This window comes from Boleophthalmus pectinirostris, unplaced genomic scaffold, assembly GCF_026225935.1.
Source record: "Boleophthalmus pectinirostris isolate CB_2022bp ecotype Guang Dong unplaced genomic scaffold, ASM2622593v1 HiC_scaffold_18, whole genome shotgun sequence".
Lineage (NCBI taxonomy): Eukaryota > Metazoa > Chordata > Actinopteri > Gobiiformes > Gobiidae > Boleophthalmus > Boleophthalmus pectinirostris.
Window position 1 is genome coordinate 44992760 of NW_026571133.1, and position 22439 is coordinate 45015198.

The window sequence follows — 22439 nt, forward strand, 5'->3', positions numbered from 1 at the left end:
TCTCTCTCCATCTCTTCTCTCTCTCTCTCTCTCCCCCTCCTCTCCCTCTCTTCTCTCTCTTCCATCTCTCTCTCTCTCTCCTCTCTCTCTCTCTCTTCCTCTCTCTCTCTCTCTCTCTCTCTGTCTCTCTCTCGTCTCTCCTCTTCTCTCTCTCTCTCCTCTGTCTCTCTCTCTGTCTCTTCTCTCTCTCCTCTCTCTCTCTCTCTCTCTCTCTCTATTCCTCCACCCAATCATCTCTTTTTCTCTCTTTCTCCTCTGTCCATTCCTCTGTCTCTCTTCTTCTCCCTCTTCCCTCTACATTCATTCTACATCATCTCTCCCCTTTTCTTTCTTTCTCTCCTTCTATCCATTTCTCTCTCTCTTTTCACATCTCTCCCACCCCTCCTGTTACCATCTCTCTATCTCTGCCCTCCCTCCCCCTCTGTCCAGGACCTTCCAACACACTTCTCCTCTCTCCTCCCCCTGTTCCTCTCTCACTCCTACTCCCTCTCTCATCTTCCTCTCTTTCTCCCCTCCTCTCCCTCTCTCTATCTTTGTTCATTCCTCCGCTCTCTCTCTCTCTCTCCCTTCCACTTTCCCGCTTTCTCCTTTCCACCTTTCTCTTCCTCCCTGTCTCCCTCTCTTGTCTCTCCTCCTCTTGTCTCTCTCTCTCCTCTCTCTCCTTCACTTCTCTCTGTGTCTCTCCTCCTTCTCTCCTCTCTCTTTCTCTCCTCTCTCTCTCTCTCTCTCTCCTCTCTCTTTCTCTCCTCTCTCTCTTTCTCTCCTCTCTCTCTCTGTCTCTCCCTCTCTTTCTTTCTCTCCTTTTCTCTCTCTCTCTCCTCTGTCTCTCTCTCTCTCCTCTCCTCGCTGTGTCTCTCTTCTCTCTCTGTGTGTGTCTCTCTCTCCTTCTTTTCTCTCTCCTCTCCCTCTCTCTCCTCCTTCTCTCTTTCTCTCTCTCCTCTCTCCTCTCTCTCTCTTCTCTTCTCTCTTCTCTCTCTCTCCTCCCTCTCTCTTCTCCTCTCTCTCTCTCTCTCTCCTCTCTCTCTCTCCTCTCTCTCCTTCTCTCTCTCTCTCCTCTCCTCTCTCCTTCTCTCTCTCCCCTCTCTCCTTCTCTCTCTCTCTTCTCTCCTCTCTCTCCTTCTCTCTCTCTTCTCTTCTCCTTCTCTCTGTCCTTCTCTCTCTCCTCTCCTCTCTCCTCTCTCTCCTTCTCTCTCTCTCTCTCCTCTCTCCTTCTCTCTCTCTCTCCTCTCTCACCTTCTCTCTCTCCTTCTCTTTCTCTCTCTCTCTCTCTCTCTCTCTCCTTCTCTCTCCCCTCTCTCCTTCTCTCTCCTCTCTCTCTCTCTCTCTCTCTCCTCCTCTCTTCTGTCTCTCTCCTCTCCCCTCTCTCCTTCTCTCCTTCTCTCTCTCTCTCTCTCTCTCTGTGTCTGTGGATTGTTCCAGAGGCAGGTGCATAAATCTGGTCACAGCTGCAGGTTTTTGTCACATAAAAAAAACTCATATTTCACCATCGACACAAACAACAACTCTGCTCCTCTGACGGACGACAGGAGAGAGAGAAGAGAGAGGAGAGGAGAGAGTGAGGGAGGAGAAAAGAGGAGAGGAGGGGAGAGGAGAGAGCGAAGAGAGAGAGGAGAGAGAGAGGAGGGGAGGAGAGGAAAGGGAGAAGAGGGAAGAGGAAGAAGAGAGAAGTGGAGAGAGGGAGGAGAGAGGGGGAAGAGAGAGAGGAGAGGAAAGAGGAGGTGGAAATGAGAAGAGAGGAAAAGAGAAAGGAGAGAGGGAAAACAGAGAGACAAAGAAAACTGGAGAGAGAAGGAGAGAGGAGAATGAAGAAAGAGGGAGAGAGAAGGAGGGAATGTGTATGAAATAAACAGCAGAAGCTAAAGAGAGAGGGAGGGAGAGACGTTTTTGTGCGAGGATCAGGAAGTGTGTGTTAGCATGCTAGTTACTGGGCTGTGGTCTGTGGAAGCTCTGAGAAGTTCGTATAAACTCAGCGTGGGGACGCTCTGTTTTCATGCTGTTAATGCTGCAAAAATCAGGTGGAGAGATGTTAAGAAAAGAGAAAGACTCCAGGTGGGTAAAGTGTCTTGCTCATGGGCACAACGGCAGAGGGACGCACTGGTCTGAGCTTGAACCACCAACCCTGCGGTGAGCGGGTGAAGAGCTGCACACCGCCACAAACACAGAGTCACCATGTTTACACTTTCAACTGTCTCACCGTTCACTAAAGGTGCACTGTGGAACTTTTCTGTTGTAGACAAGGATACTGCTTTGTCTGGAAAGTTCCACGGTGTGGCATTAAGTGTATCAGGCCAAGTCACAGCTCAGATCTGTGGAGACACCGTCCCAGCACAGTAAAGATGCAGGATTTGAAAGATATTTGAAAGTGTATACAAACAAAAAGAACAATATGCAAATAAAAATACAACACAAACACTTTAATGCCACACTGCGGAACATTCCAGACACACTGATGACATCGCCGTGGAAACAAGCAGAGCCGCCTCACTCAAAACGTGACATAATGGGCTCTGATGACAACTTTCTTTGGGCCTCGTTTGGCGACAAAATCTGCGAAAACAGAAAATGTCCCTTTTTTTTTCTTCGTCTAGACGACAGAGTGTTTTCTTTTTCCTTTTATACACTGTCTTTTCATTTGTGTAGAGGGACGGAGGGAGAGAGGGAGGAGAAAGAGACGGGAGAGAGAGAGAGGAGGAAAGAGAGAAGAGAGAGGGAGGAGGAGAAAGGGAGAGTGAGAGGGGGACGGAGGAAGAAAGGAGGGAAGGGAGGAAGAAGACATGGGGGGAGAGGGGGGAGATTTTTCCCATGGGTTTGAGCAAAAGGGGCTGGAGAAAGGGAGGAAGGGAGAGAGACAGAGAGAGAGAGAGAGAGAGAGAGAGAGAGAATGGAGAGAAAGAGGGAGAAAGAAGACATGGGGGGAGGGAGAGGGGAAAGAGGGAGAGGAGGGAGAGAGGAAGGGAGTAGACCGTATCGTATCGGCAATTTCTGAACGATACCAGCCCTAAATGACATTTTTCTCTCTCTCCTCCCTCTCTCTTCTTCTCCTCTTCTTATTCTTTTTTTTTTTTTTTTTCCTTTGGTGTTTTGTAGGATTTTAAGTCATGAGTGATATAATAAATGAATTGTTAAAAGTCAAAGTCTCTTCTTCTCCTCTATTCTCGTCCTCTTCTCTCTCTCCCCTCCTCTTCCTCCCAACGCCTCCTCTCTTCTCTCTCCTCTTCCTCCTCTTCCTCCTGTCTCCTCCTCTCTCCTCCTCTCTTCTCTCTCTCTTCTCTCTCTTCTCTCTCTCTCTCTCTTCTTCTCTCTCTTCTCTCTCTTCTTCTCTCTTCTTCTCTCTCCTCTTCTTCAGCTCCGAGTCTTGTGATTGGTCGGAGCTGAACACAGATTTTGAAGGATGGAACTTTCGGGAAAACCTTGAGTCGTTTGGGTTTAAAACTTTGAAGATAAACGTTAAAACGGTCCAAATGAAAACGAGTGATGTGAGAGGTTCATAAACGTCGTGCGGCGAAGTCGAGTCTTTCAGTCGACGTCCAAAACCAAATGATTCTGCTTTTAAACCATCCACATTTGGGATTGAGATGCACCACAGGACGCCCCGAGTTTCTTTAAACGCTTCTGTTTTCTGGTATCATGTCTCAACTCACATTATTAAATTAGAATACAAATTTTAAAAAAAAGAAATAAGAAATAAATAATAAATAAAAGGTAGAAGAAAAAGTAAGAAGAAAAAAATTTGAATAGTAAAATATGAAATGGATAATAAAAAAATGAAAAGAAAAAAGTTAGAAGAAAAAAATGTATACAAATATTTGGAATGAAAAAGTTCAGAGATGTATGTATATTTTAGGATTCTAGATTATATAGTGTGAATGCAGTGTGTGTGTGTGTTGTGTGAATGTTGTCTTTGTCTCTTTGTCTTTTGTTCTGTTTTGATTTGTTTTTTTCTTTCTCTTTTGTAAATGCTGCTTTTGTTAATGTATTAGGGCCAACGAGACGCTACATCTCAAGGGGCTTCCCTTATGAATAAATAAATTAAAAACAATAAAATAAAATGCAATAAAATTAAATTAAATTAAATGCAATAAAATAAATCAGTCTGTCTGTTTAAAGCGGGACATGTGTCATTGTGCTGTTTGGAGACATGATGGACACAACCCTGAACATGGAGCAGAGAAAGAGAAGAAGAGAACTTGTCAGGAGACTAGAAAGAAAATGACAGACAAGCAGGATAAAGATAAAGACAATAAGACCATCTCCAAGCAGTGTGACGACAAATACAAGACATGGATCATACAAATGGAACCAAAGTGTCCAGAACAACCTCCAAACAAATGAAATGTGAACTCGAAGGGCAAAGTACATGAGTGTCAGATCACACCATCCATCAGTGTTTGAACCAAAGTGGACTTCATGTGAGGACACCACTGCTGAGAGCAAATCATAAAAAAGTGAGACTGGAACAAAATCTCAAAACTATACCAGAAATGTGTTGCCTAGTGTCAGAAAACTCGGTCTCAGTCGTAGGTCATGGGACTTCCAACAGGATAATGACCCAAAACACACAGTGAAAAACACACAAGAATGACTAAAAACAAAACACTGGACTGTTCTGGAGTGTTCTTCTGTTCTGGAGTGTTCTTCTGTTCTGGAGTGTTCTTCTGTTCTGGAGTGTTCTTCTGTGAGTGACTTTACATGTACATCAGTATCCCGGTTTCTTCATGGTGCATGTACACACAGTACCCTGGTTTCAGTATCCCGGTTATGGCAGTATTGGTTATTAGAAACCGTGATACTGTAGCTGGTATATTCCAATAGTAACAGGATACTGTGACATGTACACGCAGTATCTGGTTACTGCAACATAAAGTTGAGTGTGCATGCGTCCAAAAGACAAACACTTTCCAGTCTTTTCACCACAACAGTGACATAAATGACCATAAGTGACCATACATGAGTGAAGTGACTGCACTAAACCTGCACACATACAGTGTGCACTTGTATGACCTGCACATGTGTGATCCCTGAGAAGTTAAACATGAAACATCTCCTCTACGATACACACACAGAACACACTCCCCATCATCAGCCACTCCTCTGTCACAGAAAAATAAAACATATAATCCACTCAGTCGTGTCCTTTAGTCCGACAGAAGCTGAACCGTGTCAGCGGCACAAGGAGCAGCTGTTTTTATCACCGCTAAAAGTTTATGCAAATGAACCATGCGGTTTTAAATTTCATTTCTGTAAAACGTAAAGAAATGTGGCAAAGCTGAATTATATAATCAAACGGGCTGATGTGGTTATGTTTTATATGTTCTAAAGTTGAGTTTATTTATACAGAATATTTTAATAAAAAAACTACACTTTTGGTTTGATGTGTGCAGTGGATTGTGGGATACCTCAAAGCCCTGTACCTCTGATTAGAACCTCCCGAGCTTCCGACGCTAAGGAGCTCATGGTTGTTTGTAGTTTTCCTGGTTTATTAAATTAAATAAATCTTTGCACATTTGTAAGATTATACCAAGAAACCAGGATACTCCATTTCATCATGTACACACCAATATGAGTATCCCAGTTTCTCAGTGCGCATGTACACGCAGTATCCTGAATACTGATATCACCGGGATATGGTGAATAATCAGTGTTGGGGAGTAACAGATTACATGTACTGGAGTTACGTAATCAGAGTACAAATTATGAGTAACTGTATTCAGTTACTCATAACTGACTCATAACCCCCCCCCCAGGTCTAAAACCAGGTCCAAACCAGGATTGAACAGGACTAAATCATGCTGCACGGACCATGTCTCCTTCTCTTCTATCAATAATATTTTTACTACCATTAAGTAAAGACTCATCTTTTCTTTGTCTTTTATCAGATAAAACATCTCATGTTAATATTTCCTCGTCTTTGTTTCTCTACAGCAAACAAAAGCCACTTCATGGAGACTTGGACTCAACAGCCAATTTGAAGAGAACAAACAAGAATTTGCAGGATGTGGTTGTTACATTCATGTAGTTTTAAAAAGCACGACAATATCAAGTAATCCAAAGTATTCAGATTACATTACTCACTTTAAGTAATTTAATGGATTACGTTACAAACTACATTTTGGGGTATGTAATCTGTAATCTGTAGGTGATTACATTTTAAAAGTCACCTTCCCAACACTGCTAATAACTGAGATACTAATGTGCATGTAAACACACTGTGAGCCCAGATCTCAATCCTACTGAAACATGCATCTGGAGAAGGAACCTTCAAACCTGAGACTAGAACCGTTTGCTCATGTGAAATGGGTCAAAATACCTGTGCTGTACCAGTACAAAAGTCTCATTGACAGTTACAGAAATAATTTGTTTTTTGTGTAGTTTGCCTCAAAAAGTTTGTGTAACAAAATATTAAGTTCAAGGGAACCATCATTTTTGTCCAGGCCAGTTTCATGATTTTGTTTTTTCTAATAATTCTGTTGAACCACAGGTGAAAAGAAATGTTTGATGTTTGTTGGACAATTTTCAGTAAATTTTTATTTATTATTGCTTTTCTCAATTTCAAGTTATTTCAGTGATGATTGCTGATTTTTATTTCATTGCCTGAGGGGAACCAACAATTTTATCCACGACTGTACTGCACACACAGCTCTTCAGCTCAAAATAAATCCTCTGTGTTCTGTCTGCATCTCATTATAAAGCGTTTTACTGTCTGAGAATCAGGATGTGTGTGTTAGCATGCTGGTCTGGTCTGTGAGAGTTGTGGAAAGTGCTTCTAAAGTCATCGTGGTGAGTAAGCAGGACGCTCTGACTGCAGAAGGTGAGTGAGGAAGAACTCTGGACCTCGGCACACTGTTTTTCACCTTTTTAAAATAGTAAATATCAGGTACAGCAAATTTAAGACCAAAAACAACATGTTTAGAGACAGTTTATGAAAGATATGAAAATACAATAACATAATAATAACAATAACAATTTGGCAGAAAAACGATATGATGCTCAGTCTGTTGCACTTTGACCAAAACATACAGGCACGTTTCAGATCAAATCATAAGACTAAATATTGAGAAGTGATTTTTATAGAGAGTTTGAAGTTATTTTGCAGATGTTTATGTTTTTGCCAGTTTTTGTTTCATGTGGATAGGTCCAGAAATGACAGAGATATTAAAGGTCTCATATCACACTGTTCTCTGGTCTGTTCTGCTGCAGTTTCCTCAACACAAACACACCTGCAGTTGTGTTTGGTTTCATTCACACATGTTTAACACACATAGAATTCTTCCCTTTAAACAGAAATAACTCTGTTCCAGCTTGTGATGTCATGTGGTGATACAGGAAGTGCTCCAGGAAGTGCTTTTAAACTCCACACGCCTTCAGTAGAATCATTTGGATCGTTTCAGTCCTGGACTTGCCGATCTCTACTGAACTAAGGCCCCGTCCACACTAGAACTTTTCGAGTCGGTTTGGTTGTGGATGCAGTGTTCGTTCACACTAATCCGATGGAAAACGGCTCCAGAGACGAAACGATCTGATACCGTCAGCTCCCACGAATTCATCTGAGTACAGATCTGATCCAGCACTGTGTGGACGCCTGAAAACACTGATACTCTGATGTAGGACAAAGTAATTCACCGCCAAAACATTAAGACGTTAGAATATATCTGTCCATTCATATAAACGTGTGTCTGTGTGTACGACCTGCACACGTATAATCTCTGAAAAGTTTCACATGAACCATCTCCAACACGACAGAAACACAGAACAGACTCACCATCAGCAGAACACCCCTCTGTCACAGAGAGAACACTCATATTCCACTGAGTCGTGTCCTTTAGTCCAACACAAACTGAACCACATCAGCGCACAAGAGCAGCTGCCATTCGGTTTTAAGTTTTGTAAAACGTAAAAACAAATATGCTCAAACTTGTGTGGATAAGGAAGACTTGCGGACACAGAAACAACGTGTCTGGACTAGAGATGGGCATTTGATTAAATTTTCTTAATCGATCGTCGGGAGAATTAACAATCAATTATCAATTAATCATTAACATTTTTATATTAAAATGATCATTATTATTACTATCTGCACTACTAATCTGCATAAATAAATTCAACTTTACGACATTTAAACCGTAACGACTCTAGAGCCACATCAGCCCGTTTATTATAATGTGTTTAATTCAGTTTTGTTCAAATCTCACAGAAACGAAACTTAAAACCACATCACTAATTTGCATAAACTAAGTGAAGATAAAACTCCAGCTCTTGTGTCGCTGATGTGGTTCAACTTCTGTCAGATTAAAAGACATGACTCAGGTGAATACAGGTCAGTGTGACCAGATTTGTGTTTGTCAAAACCAGGACAGCGTACGGGGGGAGGGGGGCGGGGCCTCGTCATCCACATTGAGCGACTCTCACCTGGCAAAACTTTTTCATGTTTTCGGTGTCCTGGTGAGCTTTTTCCCACTGAACACCAAAACATATGTGTTGTTTTGTACACTGTGCACATGGACTCACACTTGTCCCAACCAGAACGAAAAGTGTGGAATTTCTTGTACAAATCATCGTTAAATCCACATTTGTGCTTCGGTTCGTTACAGACTGACCCACTGTTTGTGTCTCGCTCCTTCTGATGCAGAGACACATGTATGGACCCCTGTTTGTCCCTGGACATGGACATTTGGTCTCCCTACGCTACACACAGCGACCTACGTTTGGTTTGTCGATTAAAATGAACGTAATCGATGAAATTCTTAATGATCAATTATCGATTAATTGACTAATCATGCCCAACCCTAGTCTGGATGCAGATCGTTTCCGATATGGTGATATGGTGATAAAGTCATTTGTAGATCCACTTCAGTGTAAATGTAGTCTAAAGGTAAAAGGAGCTGTTCATTTGAAAACTACCGCTTCATGACATCACAAGGTGGAACAGAGCGTTTTAAGCATTGGAGATGTAAACAAATTAATAAATAAATAATAAAGAGTTACTCAAACATGTGAATGAAACAAACACAACTCCAGGTGTGTTTTTGACGAGGGAACAACATTAGAACATGACTTAAAGCTCATAAGAGTCACTTTTGTGTGATATAGAACCTTTAAACATAAACCAGCTCAACAAATCTGCAATGTGACAGTTACACAGAAAATTCCATCACAGAATCCTGACCGGACTCCAGCTCTGTTTAAATTCTACGGATTCTGGAATGTTGTGGCTGCGTTCACACAACAGCCTTCCCTGCAAATTCCCACATCAAAAAATGCAGGTTTCTCAGTTCAGTCTCTGGTCACACGTGACTCTGATCTGGAAAACTGCAAGTAAACTCCCAGGATTTTGTCAGGATAATAAACCCGATTTCAAACCCGATTCCGACACCACGAAGATAATAAAAAAAAGTCTCTTTCTTTAGATAATACAATGTCCACATTAAATGGTGGCACTTTCTCTTCTGTTCCCATGTGTCTTTATATGTGTGTAATCCCTCAGTGGTCCAGGTCTAAACCAGGTCTAAACCAGGACTAAACCAGGTCCATGGGCGTATTCTAGTCTGTGCTCTTATAATTCTTCTGATACCACCCAGAATCTCATTGAATTCAGGAAAGGTTCATTTCTCTCCTGCAAACTGGACTTTTTTAGTATCGATACCTGCGATAAATGAGGATATAGTTTCGATACTAGTTTAAGTATCGATGAGTGTCTGATTTTTGATACATTTGACAGCTCCTGGGTCAGACTGCATGTGTCCGTGTTTTTTTTTGGGGGGTATTTTGTGGGTTAGTCGCCCACGTCGCTGTCCTGGTCCCCGATGAGCCAGAGGAAGTGGAAGCTGAGCGCGAGCAGAGCGGTGCCCAGCAGGTCCCCCAGAGCCGTCAGGTACGGGATGGAAAAACTGTCCGGGTCTTTACCGCTGCGCCACATGGAGTGAACCATCCAGTCTGAGATACACAACAACAACAGCACCTGCAAGACAAGACAGAGAGAAAGTAAATATAAAATACTACATGAAAATACACAACAACAACAACAATAACAACAGTAGCAGCACCTGGAAGAGGAGAGAGAGAGAGAGAAGGTAAATATTAAAACCTGCTCCAAAATCACAGGGTCAAACTGAGGGAGCTGCACTCTTTGTGGGAGGAGCAGGTGCTGAGCAAAGCCAAGTGTCTCCTGGCTCAGCCCCTCCATCCTCTGGCTCCTGATTTTATCCTGATGCCTTCAGGGTGTCGGTTTTATGCTCCGATACGGAATTCTAATTCTTTTGTGCCCTGTGCTATTCAATTGTTAAATTCTAAGGGTACAGTTTTATGAAAGTTTTACACTGTAACAACAACAGCAGCAGCAGCACCTGGAAGAGGGGAGGGGGGGAGAGAGAGAGAGAGAGAGAGAGAGAGAGAGAGAGAGAGAGAGAGAGAGAGAGAGAGAGAGAGAGAGAGAGAGAGAGAGAGAGAGAGAGAGAGAGAGAGAGAGAGAGAGAGAGAGAGAGAGAAGGTTAAATATAAAATATGATTGTACTATATGAAAATACACACAACCACAACAGCACCTGAAAGAGAGAAAGAGAGAGAGAGAAAGCAACAGATAGAGAGAGCAATGGAGAGAGAGAGAGACATGAATAGAGAGACAAGGCTAGAGCGAGACGGAGAGATAGATAGACAGAGATGGGGATAGAGTGAGAGAGACAGAGAGACGGAGACAGGGAGATTGAGAGACACAGAGAGAGTGAGAGATGGAGACAAAGAGAGAGGAGAGAGAGACACAGAGATGGGGAGAGACATAGATACAGCGAGATAGAGGGGACAGACAGAGAGATGGGAATAGAGTGAGACACGGAGACAGAGAGGAGAGAAAGAGCGAGACAGATAGAGACAGGGAGGTGGAGAGAGACAGAGAGACAGAGAGATGGGCATAGAGTGAGACAGAGAGAGAGAGAGAAACAGATAGAGAGACATGGACATAGAGACAGCGATAGAGAGAGAGAGAGATAGGGAGATGGGGAGAGAGAGCAACAGATAGAGATAGAGATGGAGAGAGAGACACAGATACAAAGAGACTGAGAGATAGAAATGAGAGAGACAATACTATAGGGAATACTCAATTCCATAGCAATTACAAAACAGAGAGAGAGAGAGAGAGAGAGAGAGAGAGAGAGAGAGAGAGAGAGAGAGAGAGAGAGAGAGAGAGAGAGAAAGCAACAGATTAGGTTAAATATAAAATACAATTCTACTGTATGGAAATACACACACAGACTCATAATGAAGAGTTAGTCAAACATGTGTGAATGAAACAAAACACAACTCCAGGTCTGTGTTTTTGAGGAGGGAACAACATGATAAGACGACTTCAAGCTCATAAGAGTGTGTTTTGTGTGATACAGGAGCTTTAACCCTGACCTCATCATGACTTAGCAAGGACAAAATGGAGGTCCAAATGGAGGCAGTAGAAGTAACAAATCTCGTAGGGGTCCTTCTGAATGTTATATTTAGTTGTTTCCTCTTCTCTTAGGACTCTTCTTTGGACACTTCTTTACAAAGTCCTCCCATTTGTCTGCACTTAGCATCACAACACACTTAAAAATAATACATCACACTGAGATACGACGTTATCCGAGAATCTTTACAAAACAAAGGACTTAAGTTTGCACATTAATCTGGACTGACACCCTCCTCCTCCTTCCGCCATCACATCAAGGCACCAATTTAATTTGTTTAGATCCGACCTATTCTGCAAAATGGACAAAATTAGAACTTTTAATGATGTTCTAGTCGTTTCTTCTCACTGACCCTCTGAAGTTTGTGTTTGGAGTGATTTAATAGCTTATTTTCAAGACGCCAATTTGCCGATCTCCCCGTTTTAAGCTCCACTGGTACAAGCCCACTGTGACATACACTGTGATGTACATTGTGATGTACATTGTAACGTACACGCCCACTGTGACGCCCACTTGTGACGTACACTGTGACGTACACCATGAAGTATACGTACAGTGTGACGTACACTGCGACATTCAATGCGATGTACACTGTGACGTACGTGACGTACACTGTGACGTGACGCCCAATGTGACGCACATTGTGACGTACACCATGAAGTATACGTACACGTTGACATACACTGCGACGTATAATGCGATGTACACTGTGACGCACACTGTGACGTACACCATGATGTACGCTGTGACGTAAACTGTGACATACACTGTGATGTACACTGTGACGTACACCATGAAGTATACATACACTGTGATGTACACTGTGACGTACACCATGAAGTATACGTACACTGTGACGTACACTGCGACATTCAATGCGATGTACACTGTGACGTACGTGACGTACACTGTGATGCCCACTGTGACGTGATGCCCACTGTGACGCACATTGTGACGTACACCATGAAGTATACGTACACGTTGACATACACTGCGACGTATAATGCGATGTACACTCTGACGCACACTGTGACGTACACCATGATGTACGCTGTGAAGTACACTGTGACGCCCACTATGACGTACACCATGACGTACACTGTGACGTAAACTGTGACATACACTGTGACATACACTGTGACGTACACTGTGATGTACACTGTGACGTACACGGCCACTGTGACGTACACTGTGACGCACACTGTGACACCCATTGTGATGTACACGTCCACTGTGACGTACACTGTGATGTACACACCCACTGTGATGCACACTGTGACGTACACCGTGAAGTACACGTACACTGTGACGTACACTGCGACGTACAATGCAATGTACACTGATGTACAATGTGACGTACAATGTGACGTACACTGCGACGCCCACTGCAACGCCCACTGCGACGTACACTGCGACGCCCACTGCGACGTACACTGCGATGTACACGCCCACTGTGACGTACCAGTGTGATGTACACATACACACCCACTGTGATGTATGCACTTCCTTCCCCAGTTCTTAATGGGCGATACTCGTAGAACAGGGCATCATACGTTATTGTTTTGGTCCAAATGTAAAAAAACTAAACTCTGCTCTAGTGTGATGTGCAGCTGTCCACAGGAGAGGCCCACTTTGTTGTCATGACGTTTACGGCCACGTCAGCTCCCATTAGACACCATAGTTTTCCAACTCAGAAGTCAGCACACTTGTTCCTTTTATGAAGTCGTTCTATGGCTGTACTGAGATTTAAAATGTCACAATCAGAACAGAATGATCCATGGGAGTCATAAATTATAACTACAGAGCAGACACAAGCACTGCTTTAAAGGTGCAGTGTGTACTTTTTGGTTGAGGGTCCATCATCTGCTTGTTTTTAAGGATATGTCATTGCTCTGCCTGGAATGTTCCACAGTATGACATTAAACAACTCTACTTTTAATTTTTTCAAGGGTCTGAACAATATGGATTTTTTTTGCAGCTGACATGATACAGATAAAACTGGAAGAGCCGATATAAAAGCCGATATATTTAGTTGAGGTAAAAACTCACTGTAAATCTTCAGTTGATTATAAAACTTAGCTCTGGCTCTACAGGATTTTAAATTGAGTTTGTTTAGGCGACATTTATTGTTATTCTGCCTCTTTATGTCATATTTAAAGACAGGAGGTCGACCTAATGGCATTTTTGCATCACATTCTAGTCAGTAATGAAAGTAAAAACAACCACCATTAGCCTTTAGCGGTAAATGCATGCACGCTGTGGTAATTAATCATGTGCGTAAATGCCGATCATTCACACCTCTGTGCACAGCTCATTTACACATCAGTGCAGGTCCAGTAACATGTACAGACACTACAGTCACTTTACACTAGAACAATGTAAGAAAACAGAGTTAAGAACTAAAAGTAACTCCAAAAACTGACACATTTGTAACAGATCACAAGTCTTCACAAGTAAGTGTCCTTTTAATCCTGACTCAATGCGATACTCCGTTAATATATTATAATCCAACATGTTGACAGCAGCTGTGTGTGTAAACAAGTGCACATCAGTGACATGACTCTAATTTATTCAATTACAGGTGGGTTTATAGCTCAAAAATACCTTGAAAAACTGCGGGCGGGGCTGCCTCTCCACATATCTGACCTGTAACTTGCTCTGGTTTTGTCTCCGTGAAGATAAAAGGTTTAATGCCATACTGTGAAACATTCCAAAGCAATAACATCTCCATGAAGAAAAGCTTTTGACGGTGCCTCCACCAGAAAAGATCCACAGGTTTAAGAAAAGTAATAAACAGGAAATCTCCCAGAGCGTCGGATAAACAAGAGGCAGTAATGAGGCAACCAACTTTCGGATCATTTTGTGTTAGAGATTTGAGAGGGTAAAAGTAGTGCCCTAAAGTGTAAAGTCTATTAAAAGATAAGAAGGGGGCATGAATCAGTCCGAGGGAGCCGTCCAAAGCAGAGGACACGCCAAAAAACAGGGGCACGGGAGTAAACAGGAGCGATGCCAATCTCCAAAAGCAGGAGGATTCAGGGAGAACCACAGGAACATATGCTAAAAGTTCATACTCCTATTTCACACCACAGCCTGGAAAAGGACAGAGCGAGTGTGACATCACCCACAGCGTTCAGCCCCAGTCAAATGCAGCTTGTCGAAGGTAGTAGTTACAGGGGCTAATTTGAAGTAACGCAATCAAACAGTCATACAGGAGCTGCCGACACCACTGGTTTTCACAGCTGTCAGTCAAATCTGTACTTGTAGTGGGAGTGACGCCTGATTGGTCTGTTATTGATGTTCATATTTTGATTTACGGACAAAACAGTGAAATGAAAAGCCCAGGAGCAGGTTAGCGATGTTCACTAGAGATGTCACAATAACTGAAATATCATAATATCGTATCGTCAAAAGTCTCTCAAAAATATGGAGGGCCATAACAATGTATTGAATCTCTATAGATGCGTCAAGAATTTCAGACTTCCAGTCATTGCGCAATGCATACTGGGAAGGATTTTCCAAAAAAGTGAGCATCAAACATGTGCATGAGCATGTTTGTTTTCCCAGTGGGATGCGTCTATTGACAAAACCAGTCTTTTCTAGTCTTTTGAACCATATCACTTTTGTTTCTGGTTCTGATATTGTCATATTTTAGTTTTGGGATTCAGACATCATAATTGTGTGGTTGTTGGATCCTAACAGCGAAAAATGGCTCAAGAAATTTGTTTGCGAACTCCATAAATGCAAAAGGGAATCATATGTGTGTGACTGTAAACCTCTGTTCAACCTGTTTCCCTTCCAAACGGAATTCAAAAACAGTGAAAGGTGAAGGTGATGGGCAGATGCACTCGCCTGCATCTAACACATATCCCACTCACTAATGTTCATTTAGCATCAGAACTTATTTTATTCACAGTGATAAACTGTTTGAGTGCTGATAACACTGCAACTTCATGTTAAGCGCACAGACAGCGGTGCTTTCTGCACTCAGGCTGCGGCTCATCTACTGTGTCAATAAAAAAAATACTCGGTCCATATTTTAACCGCATCATTGTTTAAGCTGCAGGCTTCAACGTGTGAGAAAAAAGTAATTACGGTACTTTGCTTTACTGTTACTTGTTTGTTTTATGGGGCTCAGCCTTATCATCAGAAGAGCCTCTAGTCAGAAAATCCATGTTCAGGTAGTGTTACAAATTGTTACAAATGAAATTGTATTTCAAGTTTTAAATATTTGAAAAAGTAAACCCTTAAAATAAAGCAAAAATGTTTGAGGAAATAATGATTCGGGTGGAAATGGCGTCTGAAGTGTAACAGGGTTAATAATTGTCTGATTTTCAGGCAACAACTTGCAAAATGTTCAGTAATTCGAGCTCTACAACCTTCATTTCAATTTTATTTTCAATCTTTTTCTTTTAATATAGCATTGGTGGGTTTGTAAACCAACAAATGAAGTCATGCTGGCCTTAGCTCATGCTGTTATGCATGATTATGCATTTTCCTGTCAATATCTCTAAAAATGTTGATGTTGCAGCCATTTTTAATTGGTAAACATCCAAAAGTTTACTAATTCTTCCCTTATATCCAGGGATTATTCCCTGTTGCTTTCATCAAATATACATTCATTTGTTCAAGAGAAATGTTGCTGACAAACCAATGGAAGAGGGAATGATTTTCTGACTAGTGGGCCTTCTCACTACAGGGCCTTCTGACTAGTGGGCTTTCTGACTAGGGGGCCTTCTGATGATAAGGGTGTAACTGTTTTATGAATGAACTGGATTTAAGATTATGTTATGAAAAAGGAATGATACCTGTGACAGAAATAAATTAACCAATCAAATGCAGAAGTCAGCTCACTTGTCGTTTTAGATCAATATTGTGATTTAAAGTGTCACAATTAGAGCAGAATGATCCACAAGTGTCAGAGATCAGAGCTATAGCGCACACACAAGCTCTAGAGGACTTGTTTGAAGTGGTGTCAGGTCTCCATTTGGCTCTGCTCCATCTCGCTCCAGGTAAATCCAACATTCAAATTGACTTTGAGCTGTGCTGATGTCCGCAGAATGAAAAACACAATCTCCCCGTAGAGGTGACTTTATAAAAATACAATATACCACATTTCAACAAAACCGTAGTGACACCAGCCCCGAGTCCTGCAGCTCAGTAATGCCATTGCTTAACATTACTGGTCACCGTGACAACTGGAGAGGAGAGAGTTCTGTACAAAGACAGAGCAGGAGCCAGAGGAGCTGCTGGTTTGGAGAGTAAATTAAAGGGCTTTAAAAAGGCCCATATTAGGCCATTTTGTGATCTACTCTGTGTGCATTATTATTAGGCAAGTTGTATTTATGAGGAGTAATTTTATGGTTGAACAACTACAGTGCCCTCGGTCAATCCAAAATGTGAATAAACTTCAAACCTGAATACTGAAGAAAGTAAAAGTGAAGTTTTGGCTTTCTTAGGAGAAAATCTGTGTTAACAATTATTATTAATAATTAGCGGATTTATTATGGAACTTAATGAAAAATGAACATTTCCCATTCTCACTTGTTTATTTTCATCTCTCTTTCTTCTGGATAATGGTCATAAACTCTTCATTCCTGGAGTCTCTTGATCTGCTGACGATCAACTTTGTGCAGCAGCGTCCACAGCCTCCAGACGCTGTTCAGAGGTCGACTGTTTTAGTTCACCGCCAATCTCCCGTTTAAGAAGGGCCCACAAGTTCTCAATAGGGTTTAGGTCGGTGAGGAAGGGGCCGTGACATTATTTTTTCATCTTTAAAGGTCTTTACTAGCTCGTGTGGTCACAGTTAGGAATGAAATGATAACAGATTTTGCTGGATGATTAATTGACCAAGAAATTATTGCGATAAACGATAATATTGACATTTTGAGACCAATTTTCTGACTTTCTGCACTCGAGCTGCACATGTAACCATTGTGTTGATGAACAGATAATCCATCTATGCTGACCATGAGTCTGTGCTGACACATTTGTTTCAAGTGTCATTACGCTCAGGAAACGAGAGGAGTCAGTAGAGAGCGACAGAAGCCTTTTGTACGGAAGCTGAGAAGGGTCACAACAAACGCAAACGCCGCAACAAATACAAATGCGACAACACATTAAAAAACCACAACGGAAGTGACCGTGGGACTCTATTTTCCGACGGACCGATCAAGCGGCAAGTGAAGGAGAAGAACTACAACGTGAAAAGTAAAGAAACTGAGAAGTTGGAAACATAAGTAAAAGTAATTCATTGTTTTATCATTATTCATTTCACGTTGTAGTTCTTCTTCACTTGCTGCTTGATTGGTCCACTGGAAAATAGAGTCCCGTGGTCACTTCCGTTGTGGCTTTTTAATGTGTTGTGGCTTTTTGATGTGTTGTGGTTTTTTAATATGTTGTGGCTTTTTAATGTATTGTGGCTTTTTGATGTGTTGTGGTTTTTTAATGTATTGCGGCATTTGCATTTGTGTTGTGGCGTTTGTATTTGTTGCGGCGTTTGCATTAAAATAGAGTCCTGCGGTCATTTCCGTTGTGGCTTTTTTTGGTGTGTTGTGGCTTTTTGTTGTGTTGTCGCATTTGTATTTGTTGCAGCGTTTGCGTTTGCTGTGACCCCTCTCGGCTTCCGTACTTTTGACATTCACTCTTTTTGGTAAAGAGAGACAAAGAAAACAAACAAACATACAAATAGAACTATTCGCTGCCGGACAAGTCATCGAGCTTGTTAAACATTATCGTGCGATTCATTGATTTATTGATTATCGTAACAGGCCTCGCCACAGTGTGTGCTCGAATGCGGTTTCCTCATCACAAACACAGAATTGGAGTTGTGTTTTGTTTCATTCAAACATGTTTAACACACAAACCCTGCACATCTTTAGGCTGAGTTAGTCTCTCAAACAGAAAACACTCATACAGGAATACAGGAAGTGATCCACTGTGTTGTTAAACTCCACACACCTTCACTAGGATTATTTGGGTGCTTTCAGTCCTGGAATTGCCGATCTCTACTGAACTAAAGGGAAAAGGAGCTGTTCACTTGAAACTACCATTTCATGACATCACAAGAGCATTTGGAGCTTTGGAGATGTAGACAGACTAATAAAAAAAGAGTTGCTCAAACATGTGTGAAAGAAACAAACACAACTCCAGGTCTGTTTTTGAGGAGGAAACAATATTAGAACATGACTTAAAGCTTAAAGAGTCCAGTGCACAGTGGCGTCAGAGCAGGACAGAGATGAGGGGACATCAACAGTAACAGACTCACGACAGAAACGGTTAAAGGTGGTGTATTGTAAACGCAGCTCTCCGCCATGTGCTGTCTGCATTTAAAAGCGCTGAACCTGATTTTTTTGGTCTTGAAAAGGTGAAAAACAGAATTAGTTCATTATAAACAGTTTACAGTGGTTCAAAGTTCTTCCTCACTTCCCTTCTGCAATCTAAGCGTCATAATTAATCATCATGATGAGTTTAGAAGCACTTTTCACAGCTCTCACAGACCAGAGCGGAGTTTGGCTCACTTGTGCACTTGTGACAATAAATAAATAGTGTTTTTATTAATTAGAAACCAGAAAGTGAGACAGATTTTCCAGTTAGCGACACAGACGTTTGATTTTGTAAAATTATGTTAAAAAGTGAGGCATAAATGTGGACTGTAGCAAACACAAAAAACACCAAAAAATGTACATGTTGTGTTTTAAATATTTTTAAATGGTATAAAAATGGGTATACACTTCTTTAAAGGTGCATTAAGTCACTTTTTAGTTGGGGGTCTGTCACCTGCTTGTTTTTATGGAGATTTTTCTGATGTACTTGCCAGGCTGGTGCCACCTAGTGGCTCCAATCGATTTAATTTCTCTCCAGCGACTAGTTCAAGAATCAAAATACACTAGACCAGGGGTGAGCAAACTACGGCCTTTTAAACCTTTTAATCCAGCCCGGCAAACTTGAATAAATTATAATAATAAACCTTGTTAATGTCTTATTTTTCCAGCGTTTCCCAGTAGACGGGGCACTACATATACATTGAGGTGTGGTGTATTATGTTGGCCGTGATGTTTTATGGGAAAGTGTTCTTTCGGACTAGATAATGACAGGAGTCATTTTCGGGCGGTGTATTCGGACCATGAGTGAGGCAAACGTGTTCAAGACATAACACTGCACTGTTTCTAGTTTGAACAGGTTGAAACCAAAGTCAAAAGACTCAGAGACGTCATGACACAAACTCTTAATGGATGGAGCGTGTTTTTGGGTAGAGGTTCGGTTGGACTTGTGAACATTTGGTTGGGCCCAGGCTTGAACAGGGGAGTGTTGCAATCTCGCGTTTAGGTCAGTGGAAATTCAAGTTTAGGGAGGTAGGCTAAAGAAAGTATGGTGACGGCTACAACTAGATGGCGTCCCAGAAAGCACTTCAAAAGTATTTGTCATTTGGACGCATTCACACTCAACTTAACATTCTTGTAACCGGGTTAGTGCGTATACCTGCACCATGACTCAAAAAACCCAATCGTAAGCGGGATGCTGATGTACATGTACACGCACTCATTATAAACAATACACAACAGATCAAATATAACACGCTTGCAGAGTATTTTATTAATTTAATTTTCAGTGTTTTAGAAAGACAGATATTTTGTTGTGATGCTTTGTAGTGACTTTCAATTGAAATTCAAGCACAGGTTTTCTACATATCTCATGTTATTTTTTTCTCTCTACTCCATCTATCTGCTCCTGTCCGGCCCTTCCGTCAAATTTTAGGACCCTTTGTGGCCCCCAAACCAAAAAGTTTGCCCACCCCTGCACTAGATGGTTTGTATAAACCCCGAAGTGCGAGTTTGGGCAGCAGCCAATCAGTGAAGAGCCAGACATTCAGTGTTGTCAATGATTCCCGAGATCGAGGTTTTAAAGCCGGAACAAAGAGAATGTTTGGTGAATTTTATCAAGAGGAAAGACGTTATTGTCCTTCTTCCTACAGGATTTGGGAAAAGTTTATTATACCAGTTAGCCCCGTTAGCGGTGCATTACATACGTCACGACCAAATAGCAGTGATTGGTTAAATGATAAAAAGTGCCCGTCTACTGTAGAGCGAACGAATTCTAACACTGCGAGATCAGACGGTTTCTACAAAGTGAAACCGGCTGATGAATCAAGCTAGGAATGTTCCACAGTGTGATATTAAACAGCTCTACTTTACATTTATCCAGTTACAAGTGTTTTTATAGCTCAAAAATATCTAGAAAAACAGACATTGTGACAGTGAGCGGGGTCGCCTCTCCACAGATCTGACCTGGAATTTGGTTTCTCTCATCTAAATGGTCACTACCTAAACCCCATGAAGATAGAAAGGTTTAATACAGTAATGTGAAATCTTCCAGACAAAGCGATAACATCTCCATGGAAAGAAAAGAAAGAAAAGCATTTGACAGACCAGAGAAGTTACACAGTGCAGCTTTAAGGCTCTAGGACAGTTCCTTAAACACTGCTGGCATATTACAACGTTACACTCTCCTCTTTCAGTCCCGCTGCTAATAATGCCTTTACATATTTTACACTCTTTTGCTGCCAGCTCCCTTTTGCCCCTCGGCTTTCCCATAATGCACTGTGGTGTTGAGTGTTTAACGCCTTGGCAGGTTTACATTCTGTAGCGTCCTCCATCTTGTTTGGCTCTCGAGAATCTTTTGGAAAAGCCTTCCAACCATTTTACGTCGCTTTTCTGCACAAACTGTTCCATTTGGGTCCCATTCCGGAGGTGCTTTCACTTTAAATAGGACATTAGTGAAGCGTGCCAAGCTATTTGGGCTTATCACTGGTTTTAAAAGGAGCAGGGAGGAGGAGGAGGCCGTTCTGAAGGCAAAGGCGGAGGCAGAAGACAAGCTTTTAAACGAACAAGACGAGAAACGCAGTGAAAAGTGGATATGTGGGTCTGTGTGTGAGGAGGAGAAAAACACAGAGGTTTCAGTGGATAATACAGATCCTCTCTGCTGGAGGCTTTACTCTGGTCACCAAACGAACATTTAAACTCTCATTTCAATACTAAACAACAGACTCGATACTCGATACTCAAAACTGATTCTGATCCCACGATGAGAAGAAAGACTCTCTTTCTATACACAATCTCCTGTGATTTTCCACTTTAAATGGTAGAACTTTCTTTTCTATTCCCATGTGTCTTATATCTGTGTAATCCCTCAGTCCAGGTCTAAACCAGGTCTACACCAGGTCTAAACCAGGTCTAAACCAGGTCTACACCAAGTCTACACCAGGTCTAAACCAGGTCTAAACCAGGTCTAAACCAGATCTACACCAGGTCTAAACCAGGTCTAAACCAGGTCTAAACCAGGTCTAAACCAGGTCTAAACCAGGTCTAAACCAGGTCTAAACCAGGACTAAACCAGGACTAAACCAGATCTACACCAGGTCTAAACCAGGTCTAAACCAGGTCTAAACCAGGTCTACACCAGGTCTAAACCAGGTCTACACCAAGTCTACACCAGGTCTAAACCAGGTCTAAACCAGGTCTAAACCAGGTCTAAACCAGATCTACACCAGGTCTACACCAGGTCTAAACCAGGTCTAAACCAGGTCTAACCAGGTCTACACCAGGTCTACACCAAGTCTACACCAGGTCTAAACCAGGTCTAAACCAGGTCTAAACCAGGTCTAAACCAGGACTAAACCAGGTCTAAACCAGGACTAAACCAGGACTAAACCAGGACTAAACCAGATCTACACCAGGTCTAAACCAGGTCTAAACCAGGTCTAAACCAGGTCTACACTAGGTCTAAACCAGGTCTAAACCAGGTCTAAACCAGGACTAAACCAGGTCTAAACCAGGACTAAACCAGATCTACACCAGGTCTAAACCAGGTCTTAACCAGGTCTAAACCAGGACTAAACCAGGACTAAACCAGGTCTAAACCAGGACTAAACCAGGTCTAAACCAGGTCTACACCAGGTCTAAACCAGATCTACACCAGGTCTAAACCAGGTCTACAGCAGGTCTAAACCAGATCTACACC

The 22439-nt window shown here is 42.0% G+C and overlaps 1 protein-coding gene across 1 annotated transcript in view; it reads right to left on the minus strand.

The window, feature by feature from the left end:
• Positions 1–6903: 6903 nt before the first annotated feature.
• The window catches only part of slc41a2b (solute carrier family 41 member 2b), an 88720-nt gene continuing 73184 nt past the window's right edge, over positions 6904–22439 (minus strand). The window contains exon 12 of the mRNA XM_020923652.2: positions 6904–9955. Within this exon, the coding sequence (XP_020779311.1) occupies positions 9770–9955 (186 nt within the window). The 3' untranslated portion in view covers positions 6904–9769. The remainder of the gene's footprint in view (positions 9956–22439) is intronic.